The 9,557-nt window shown below is 44.6% G+C and overlaps 1 protein-coding gene across 1 annotated transcript; it reads left to right on the top strand.

The window, feature by feature from the left end:
• The first annotated feature begins 7,645 nt into the window (after window positions 1-7,645).
• LOC120041323 (small ubiquitin-related modifier 3-like) lies at window positions 7,646-9,243 on the top strand. Its single transcript, XM_038986262.1, has 4 exons — window positions 7,646-7,769; window positions 8,606-8,734; window positions 8,898-8,969; window positions 9,089-9,243. The coding sequence occupies exons 1-4, from the start codon at window positions 7,749-7,751 to the stop codon at window positions 9,194-9,196; spliced, it is 330 nt and encodes a 109-aa protein (XP_038842190.1). The 5' UTR covers window positions 7,646-7,748; the 3' UTR covers window positions 9,197-9,243.
• Window positions 9,244-9,557: the final 314 nt, after the last annotated feature.

Genomic DNA, 9,557 nt, shown 5'->3' with positions numbered 1-9,557 from the left:
TTGGTCACGAGCGATAGAGCAGGGTTACCCGTTTGGCACCTCAACTTTTACGAGCAAATAATAATTTTTTTAATTGTTGGACACATGACTGTAAAAAAAACACCTGCACCTCAGCTCCAAATTATTACAATTTTGGATATCTGTTCTAAAGTATTCAAATCAAATCAAATCCAAATCAAATTTTATTTGTCACATACACATGGTTAGCAGATGTTAATGTGAGTGTAGCGAAATGCATGATATTCCCACGCCTAAGAGAGACATTGACTGGACAAAACATTAAGAACACCTTCTCATATTGCGTTTCACTCCCCGTTTACCCTCGGGAACAGGCTCAATTCGTAGGGGGCATGGACGCTACAAGGTGTCAAGTGTTTCACAGGGATGCTGGCCCATGTTGACTCCAACGCTTCCCCACAGTTGTCACTTGGTCAGTCTATGTCATGGAAAGACCAGGTGTTCATAATATTTTGTACACTCAGTGTGTATATATGTGATTTGTAAACAAATGTAAGCAAGGTTTTAAATGTTATGTTTTAGTCAAATATTATATCTGTTTGGGATTCTTGCGGTCAATTTGCAGTCTACAAAGTATTTAGAATTTATGTTCCAGCCCCCTGACCATCCATTCGCTCAAGAAACAAAATCGTCCCGCGGTTGAATGTAGTGGATGATCCCTGCTATTGTGTGTCGTCATGGGAGGGTGGTTGGGATATTTATGTGTAATTCTAATAGTCAGGAAGAGAGGGTCAGGAGGACTCACCAGCCAAACACAGTGAGTCGTGTAGCGCAGTGTAACAGATGGAGCCATACAGGTCAGAGTAGATGGAGGTAGCCTCCGACACCCAGCCCTGTAAGGTGAAAGACCGTGACAGAGGCTAAGATGGAGGTAGCCTCCTACACCCAGCCCTGTAAGGTGAAAGACCGTGACAGAGGCTAAGATGGAGGTAGCCTCCTACACCCAGCCTTGTAAGGTGAAAGACCGTGACAGAGGCTAAGATGGAGGTAGCCTCCTACACCCAGCCCTGTAAGGTGAAAGACAGTGACAGAGGCTAAGATGGAGGTAGCCTCCTACACCCAGCCCTGTAAGGTGAAAGACAGTGACAGAGGCTAAGATGGAGGTAGCCTCCTACACCCAGCCCTGTAAGGTGACAGAGGCTAAGATGGAGGTAGCCTCCTACACCCAGCCCTGTAAGGTGAAAGACAGTGACAGAGGCAGGTAGCCTCCTACACCCAGCCCTGTAAGATGAAAGACAGTGATAGAGGCAGGTAGCCTCCTACACCCAGCCCTGTAAGGTGAAAGACAGTGACAGAGGCTAAGATGGAGGTAGCCTCCGACACCCAGCCCTGTAAGGTGAAAGACGGTGACAGAGGCTAAGATGGAGGTAGCCTCCTACACCCAGCCCTGTAAGGTGAAAGACAGTGACAGAGGCTAAGATGGAGGTAGCCTCCTACACCCAGCCCTGTAAGGTGGAAGACCGTGACAGAGGCTAAGATGGAGGTAGCCTCCTACACCCAGCCCTGTAAGGTGAAAGACAGTGACAGAGGCTAAGATGGAGGTAGCCTCCTACACCCAGCCCTGTAAGGTGAAAGACAGTGACAGAGGCTAAGATGGAGGTAGCCTCCTACACCCAGCCCTGTAAGGTGAAAGACAGTGACAGAGGCTAAGATGGAGGCGGTCTGGCTTTACACTGCACAAAGCCCTGGGCTGAGAACTGGAAAAAAGATCAACATCACATGCAGTAAACCGGGCTATAGTGTGACAACATGACAGTGTGACAACATGACAGTGTGACAACATGACAGTTTGACAACATGACAGTGTGACATCATGACAGTGTGACATCATGACAGTGTGACAACATGACAGTGTGACAACATGATGATATCATGACAGTGTGACAACATGACAGTGTGACAACATGACAGTGTGACATCATGACAGTGTGACATCATGACAGTGTGACAACGTGACAACATGACAGTGTGACAACGTGACAACATGACAGTGTGACAACATGACAGTGTGACAACATTATGATATCATGACAGTGTGACATCATGACAGTGTGACAACATGACAGTGTGACATCATGACAGTGTGACAACATGACAGTGTGACATCATGACAGTGTGACAACATGACAGTGTGACAACATGACAGTGTGACAACATGACAGTGTGACAACATTATGATATCATGACAGTGTGATGATTACATTGTGGTATCATGACAGTGTGACAACATGACAGTGTGATGATTACATTGTGGTATCATGACAGTGTGATGACATGACAGTGTGGTGATTACATTGTGGTATCATGACAGTGTGATGACATGACAGTGTGGTGATTACATTGTGGTATCATGACAGTGTGATGACATGACAGTGTGGTGATTACATTGTGGTATCATGACAGTGTGATGACATGACAGTGTGGTGATTACATTGTGGTATCATGACAGTGTGATGACATGACAGTGTGGTGATTACATTGTGGTATCATGACAGTGTGATGACATGACAGTGTGGTGATTACATTGTGGTATCATGACAGTGTGGTGATTACATTGTGGTATCATGACAGTGTGGTGATTACATTGTGGTATCATGACAGTGTGGTGATTACATTGTGGTATCATGACAGTGTGGTGATTACATTGTGGTATCATGACAGTGTGGTGATTACATTGTGGTATCATGACAGTGTGATGACATGACAGTGTGGTGATTACATTGTGATAACATGACAGTGTGGTGATGATAACATAACATTGTGATATCATGACAGTGGTGATTACATTGTGGTATCATGACAGTGTGGTGATTACATTGTGGTATCATGACAGTGTGGTGATTACATTGTGGTATCATGACAGTGTGGTGATTACATTGTGGTATCATGACTGTGATTACATTATGGTATCATGACAGTGTGGTGATAACATTGTGGTATCATGACAGTGTGGTGATTACATTATGGTATCATGCTAGTGTGATGATTACATTGTGATACCATGACAGTGTGATGATTACATTGTGATATCATGACAGTGTGATGAGAACATTATGATATCATGACAGTGTGATTACATTGTGATATCATGACAGTGTGATGATTACATTGTGATATCATGACAGTGTGGTGATTACATTGTGATATCATGGCAGTGTGGTGATTACATTGTGGTATCATGACAGTGTTGTGATTACATTGTGGTATCATGACAGTGTGGTGATTACGTTGTGGTATCATGACAGTGTGGTGATTACGTTGTGGTATCATGACAGTGTGATGATTGCGTTGTGGTATCATGACAGTGTGATGATTACGTTGTGGTATCATGACAGTGTGATTACGTTGTGGTATCATGACAGTGTGATGATTACATTGTGGTATCATGACAGTGTGATGATTACATTGTGATATCATGACAGTGTGGTGATTACATTGTGATATCATGACAGTGTGGTGATTACATTGTGATATCATGACAGTGCACTATATATTGTGATATCATGACAGTGCACTATATATTGTGATATCATGACAGTGCACTATATATTGTGATATCATGACAGTGCACTATATATTGTGATATCATGACAGTGCACTATATATTGTGATATCATGACAGTGCACTATATATTGTGATATCATGACAGTGCACTATATAGGGAATAGGGGCCCATTTCAGCTGCTGGGAGCCACACCTGTACCAGACCCATTTTATTTTTTACTTTAGTTTATTTAGTAAATAATTTTTCTTAACCAACAATGCAGTTTTAAGACAAATAAGAGTCAAGGACTTGTAAGTAAGCATTCCACATTATGACAAATGTGATTCGACCACGGTTCCCCGCGGCTGGAGAGAGTAAAAATATCTGGTAAATATTTTTGTTGTAACTGGATTTACAAAATGCTTTAATAAATGACTGTATTTCATAACCTGTTTGTTGTCTGTACCTTGTGGGATTATATGCTGATATAACTGCTGGTTTGTTAGTTGGAGGATTAATTGTAAAGCCTGTTTGGTGTCTGCATCTTGTTCTCTATGCTGATAACTGGAATTTAAAATGCTGTTATAGCCAGTCATTGGAGGAGGGGGTCTGTTATAGCCAGTCATTGGAGGAGGGGGTCTGTTATAGCCAGTCATTGGAGGAGGGGGTCTGTTATAGCCAGTCATTGGAGGAGGGGGTCTACTATAGCCAGTCATTGGAGGAGGGGGTCTGCTATAGCCAGTCATTGGAGGAGGGGGTCTGCTATAGCCAGTCATTGGAGGAGGGGGTCTGCTATAGCCAGTCATTGGAGGAGGGGGTCTGTTATAGCCAGTCATTGGAGGAGGGGGTCTGCTATAGCCAGTCATTGGAGGAGGGGGTCTGTTATAGCCAGTCATTGGAGGAGGGGGTCTGCTATAGCCAGTCATTGGAGGAGGGGGTCTGTTATAGCCAGTCATTGGAGGAGGAGGTCTGTTATAGCCAGTCATTGGAGGAGGGGGTCTGCTATAGCCAGTCATTGGAGGAGGGGGTCTGCTTTAGCCAGTCATTGGAGGAGGGGGTCTGCTGTAGCCAGTCATTGGAGGAGGGGGTCTGCTGTAGCCAGTCATTGGAGGGGGTCTGCTGTAGCCAGTCATTGGAGGGGGTCTGCCGTAGCCAGTCATTGGAGGAGGGGGTCTGCCGTAGCCAGTCATTGGAGGAGGGGGTCTGCTATAGCCAGTCATTGGAGGAGGAGGTCTGCTGTAGCCAGTCATTGGAGGAGGGGGTCTGCTTTAGCCAGTCATTGGAGGGGGTCTGCTGTAGCCAGTCATTGGAGGAGGGGGTCTGCTTTAGCCAGTCATTGGAGGGGGTCTGCTTTAGCCAGTCATTGGAGGAGGGGGTCTGCTATAGCCAGTCATTGGAGGAGGAGGTCTGCTATAGCCAGTCATTGGAGGAGGAGGTCTGCTATAGCCAGTCATTGGAGGAGGAGGTCTGCTGTAGCCAGTCATTGGAGGAGGGGGTCTGCTTTAGCCAGTCATTGGAGGGGGTCTGCTGTAGCCAGTCATTGGAGGAGGGGGTCTGCTGTAGCCAGTCATTGGAGGAGGGGGTCTGCTTTAGCCAGTCATTGGAGGGGGTCTGCTTTAGCCAGTCATTGGAGGGGGTCTGCTTTAGCCAGTCATTGGAGGAGGAGGTCTGCTATAGCCAGTCATTGGAGGAGGAGGTCTGCTATAGCCAGTCATTGGAGGAGGAGGTCTGCTATAGCCAGTCATTGGAGGAGGGGGTCTGCTATAGCCAGTCATTGGAGGAGGAGGTCTGCTATAGCCAGTCATTGGAGGGGGTCTGTTATAGCCAGTCATTGGAGGAGGGGGTCTGCTATAGCCAGTCATTGGAGGAGGGGGTCTTTATAACTGTCTCCAGAAGATAGAGCATTGCTTACCATCACGAAAGAGCAGTTAAAACAACTGGAACTATTACCTGTGTTACTGGGTAAGGTTGAGGCCTTTAAAAATTACAGTAACAAAATTATGGAAAATAAGATATTGAAAACTACCGTGGACTCCCTAAAAGACACTACAGAGAGGCTACAGTATGATAATGAAATAATGAAAGCATAATTACTTGATCTAAAGTGCAGAAGTATGAAGAACATATATGTTTATATTTTTATGTATGACATTTACATAAGTATTCAGACCCTTTACTCAGTACTTTGTTGAAGCACCTTTGGCAGATTACAGCATTGAGTCTTCTTGGGTATGACACTACAAGCTTGGCACACCTGTATTTGGGGAGTTTCTCTCATTCCGCGGCAGATCCTCTCAGGTTGCATGAGGAGCATTGCTGCACAGCTATTTTCAGGTTTCTCCAGAGATGGCAAACTCCAAGCGGAATGTCATCTGCCTTTTACTGATGAGTGGCTTCCATCTTGCCTCTCTACCAAAAGGGCCTGATTGGTGGAGGATAGGCAAGGAGAGTCAGTTGGTCTGGGTGGTGTGGATGGGTAGGCAGGCTAGGAGAGTCAGCTGGTCTGAGTGGTGTGGATGGGTAGCCAGGCTAGGAGAGTCAGCTGGTCTGAGTGGTGTGGATGGGTAGCCAGGCTATGAGAGTCAGCTGGTCTGAGTGGTGTGGATGGGTAGCCAGGCTAGGAGAGTCAGTTGGTCTGAGTGGTGTGGATGGGTAGCCAGGCTAGGAGAGTCAGCTGGTCTGAGTGGTGTGGATGGGTAGCCAGGCTAGGAGAGTCAGTTGGTCTGAGTGGTGTGGATGGGTAGCCAGGCTAGGAGAGTCAGTTGGTCTGAGTGGTGTATTCGGTTTAGGAATGACTGCTATCTTAACATTTCATTTTTGTTTTTTAATGTTTGGATATCAGAATATAACCCAGCATCACTCCTTGTGTTATTGTCTTCAACACTGGATCCCTGGTATTTAGACAAACATCTCTGAAAATGTATTGGAAGAAAGTTGGGGCGAACGTTTCGGATTCCTCTTCCCATTCATGTGCCTAAAATGCAACGATTTAAGAACAGTCCATTTAGACAGATAATTGTCAATCATTTCAACTAACATTCAATAATATGTCAGTTTTTTTCTTGTTTACGTCATACTTTTTATTAGTTCATATTTTTTCTATCATTGTTACAGCTTCTGATTTACATATTTTAAAGAGACAGTTTAATATTGCTGTGTGTTTCATGAAATCAAATATTGACATCTCCAGTGTCTGTGTTCCCTTAATTTTCCTGTTCTTGTTGTGTGTGCAGTGACGGATTTAGGTATAGGCGACATGGGCAGGCGCCCAGGGCGGCATCTTGCCGGGGGCGGCGCGGGAATGGTGACATTTGGGCGATCGGTTTTCTATCGCTCATTTTAACGTCACGTCAATGATAGCATGTCACCGTGTGGGACAGTGGGTCAATAAACTTTTGTCGGAGTGGGCTTCCTGATACTAGTTGATGAGCTAGGCAGGTCACTACCTGGGAAAGTCTCCCACTCAGAAGTACGACATGGGGACAGGTGCGGGGGAATCTATCAAATAGCGCACCTCTAACTTTTTACAGTTACGAATGCAATTAGTAAAATCAGTCACACTGCGAAATGCTACCAAATAAACCACAAATGCTCGAGTGCCAAATCAACACAGATTTGTTTCCATTTGTCTTTGTTACTTCTTTTTGATATTTGAGTCTTATTTTTGTATATATTTTTTAATGTTATTAAGGTGTTCGTCCAGGGAGCCATACCAGCTAGAACCGCAACTGTGTGTGTGACTACCATTTCGTATCAAAAGCTGTCTAAAACCAGTCAAATAGTTAAGGTTTTGTGATGCATTTCTGTTTGTGTTATACTATTCTTTATGCTAGATTAAAGATGTTCAATTTGATATTAGAGATTTTCCTCCGCTCTAAACAATTTGAAAAATCTATTTTTATTTTTTATTATTGCGCTGTTTATTTTTGTAATCTTTACACAGTTCATAAATTGATTTACAGATCTTGTTGCAGCAATACTCGCAATTGGATATCACGAAATTGGGGATTAAAAAAAGGGTTGTCTGGGTCGTGCGTAATTCTCGGGAGCGCGTATAAAACAGATTTTGCGCGCTCATGTGCACGGTCCCTAGAAAATACAGACACGTGATCCCCGTGAGCCAATTAGAGTTTAAAGCATTATGCGCGCTCCTGGTCGAAACGGAGAAGACTGAGAGAAGTGAAAAAGCGCAAATATTTAGCTGTCTGTAAATTAGTACATCGTTGAGCAATAACTAGCTACACAATGTCTGAAGAAAAGCCAAAGGTAAGCCATGTTGTGTTTCTATGATTGAATATTTTCCATATTTCATTGCATTGTTGCCAGTCGAGTTTGTGTGTGTTTACATGGCAGATTCCGCATTTGAGCGGGTAAAAAGAGAAAACAAAGGTTCGATGATTTGCGGATTTGTGGCCGTGCAACGTTTTGCGTGTAGAAAAATGTCTAGCTAGTCAACTATCTGATATATGTATGCCCAGATGTAGTCTATTCCATTGTACATATCTACTCTTCTATTGTAAAGTGATGGTTTAATTGAAACAGCGCCATTGTGACTTTTCTGTGCGCATTGGAATAGGGCCCGACGTTTGCTCTTTGCGGCTTTTTGACCTAGCTAACGTTAGCCTGAACCCCACCGGAGCTGCCACCTCATTGATGGCTGGCCAATTTCACTCAATGTATTAGCTAGCTAGCTAGGATAGCATGCCTAACATTGCTAACTAAAAAGGTAAACACAAACACATGTTTGACGCCAGGCTAGCATATTGCTCACCGCCAGTCTGAACTCATCACCCATGTTCGCCAACTTGTTAGACGCAGGGCTCGCTTTGCAAAAGCGATAATGGTACTTACTCCCTGGTAAAAAATAAAAGTACAACACAAAACAACCGTTAGCAGTGTGAATCGCTAGCCTCCGCTATCACAAATGACATTTGGCTTAACTAGCTAGCTAACATGTTACAATGCGTGTTGAGATACTTTTGCTTAAATGAAACCAAATCCTAAACGTTTGCTCAGTCCCTAATGCTTGACATGAACCATGTTATATGATCATCTATGTAACGTTTAACTATTGTCTCTGAAATGCATCCTTTCTGTTTCAGGAAGGAGTGAAAACTGAAAACGACCACATCAACCTTAAGGTTGCAGGTCAAGATGGGTCAGTAGTCCAATTCAAAATTAAAAGGCACACTCCGCTCAGCAAGCTGATGAAGGCCTACTGCGAAAGACAGGTGAGGCTTTCCTTCAAGTTTACATTCATCTGATTTTAATCTTCTGCTCACCTAAAACAATGTAAAGCTTTGAGACTGATTGGACAACCTTGCAGGGCAACTCCTGACCACAGTAACTTGCCTGACAATGTTTTATTTTAATTTTATAACCTCTTTATTTCAGGGTTTGTCAATTAGACAGATAAGGTTTAGGTTTGACGGACAGCCGATTAACGAGACTGACACACCTGCACAGGTAGGTGACAGTTTCCTTTCACTTTCATAATAGATTCAGAAGAACTAAGTTACTAATGAATGTACCAAAGACGAGAGACCTATTTTGCTGACGTAATGACCATGTATTTCTGTTGACAGCTTGAGATGGAAGATGAGGATACTATTGATGTATTTCAACAACAGACTGGCGGTTCCTCCCTCTCTGAGGCGCCTCCTCCCTCTCTGAGGCGCCTCCTCCCTCTCTGAGGCGCCTCCTCCCTCTCTGAGGCGCCTCCTCCCTCTCTGAGGCGCCTCCTCCCTCTCTGAGGCGCCTCCTCCCTCTCTGAGGCGCCTCCTCCCTCTCCTCTCTGAGGCGCCTCCTCCCTCTCCTCTCTGAGGCTCCTCCTCCCTCTCCTCTCTGAGGCGCCTCCTCCCTCTCCTCTCTGAGGCTCCTCCTCCCTCTCCTCTCTGAGGCTCCTCCTCCCTCTCCTCTCTGAGGCTCCTCCTCCCTCTCCTCTCTGAGGCTCCTCCTCCCTCTCTGAGGACAGATACACTTGAAGAGCAGCATCACTCAAACCATTTTTTTTTTCTTCAATAATCGTTCAGCGTTATAAATATATTTTTTGTT

Source organism: Salvelinus namaycush, unplaced genomic scaffold, assembly GCF_016432855.1.
Source record: "Salvelinus namaycush isolate Seneca unplaced genomic scaffold, SaNama_1.0 Scaffold440, whole genome shotgun sequence".
In the NCBI taxonomy this organism is placed as follows: domain Eukaryota; kingdom Metazoa; phylum Chordata; class Actinopteri; order Salmoniformes; family Salmonidae; genus Salvelinus; species Salvelinus namaycush.
Note: the sequence above shows the minus strand (reverse complement) of the source record. Positions and strands in the feature narration are given on the sequence as shown.

Coding starts and splice junctions, on each gene's coding strand:
- LOC120041323 (XM_038986262.1), top strand. CDS start 7,749: ATGTCTGAAGAAAAGCCAAAG. Junction 8,735..8,897: donor AGGCCTACTGCGAAAGACAG/GTGAGGCTTTCC, acceptor TCTTTATTTCAG/GGTTTGTCAATTAGACAGAT. Junction 8,970..9,088: donor AGACTGACACACCTGCACAG/GTAGGTGACAGT, acceptor TTCTGTTGACAG/CTTGAGATGGAAGATGAGGA.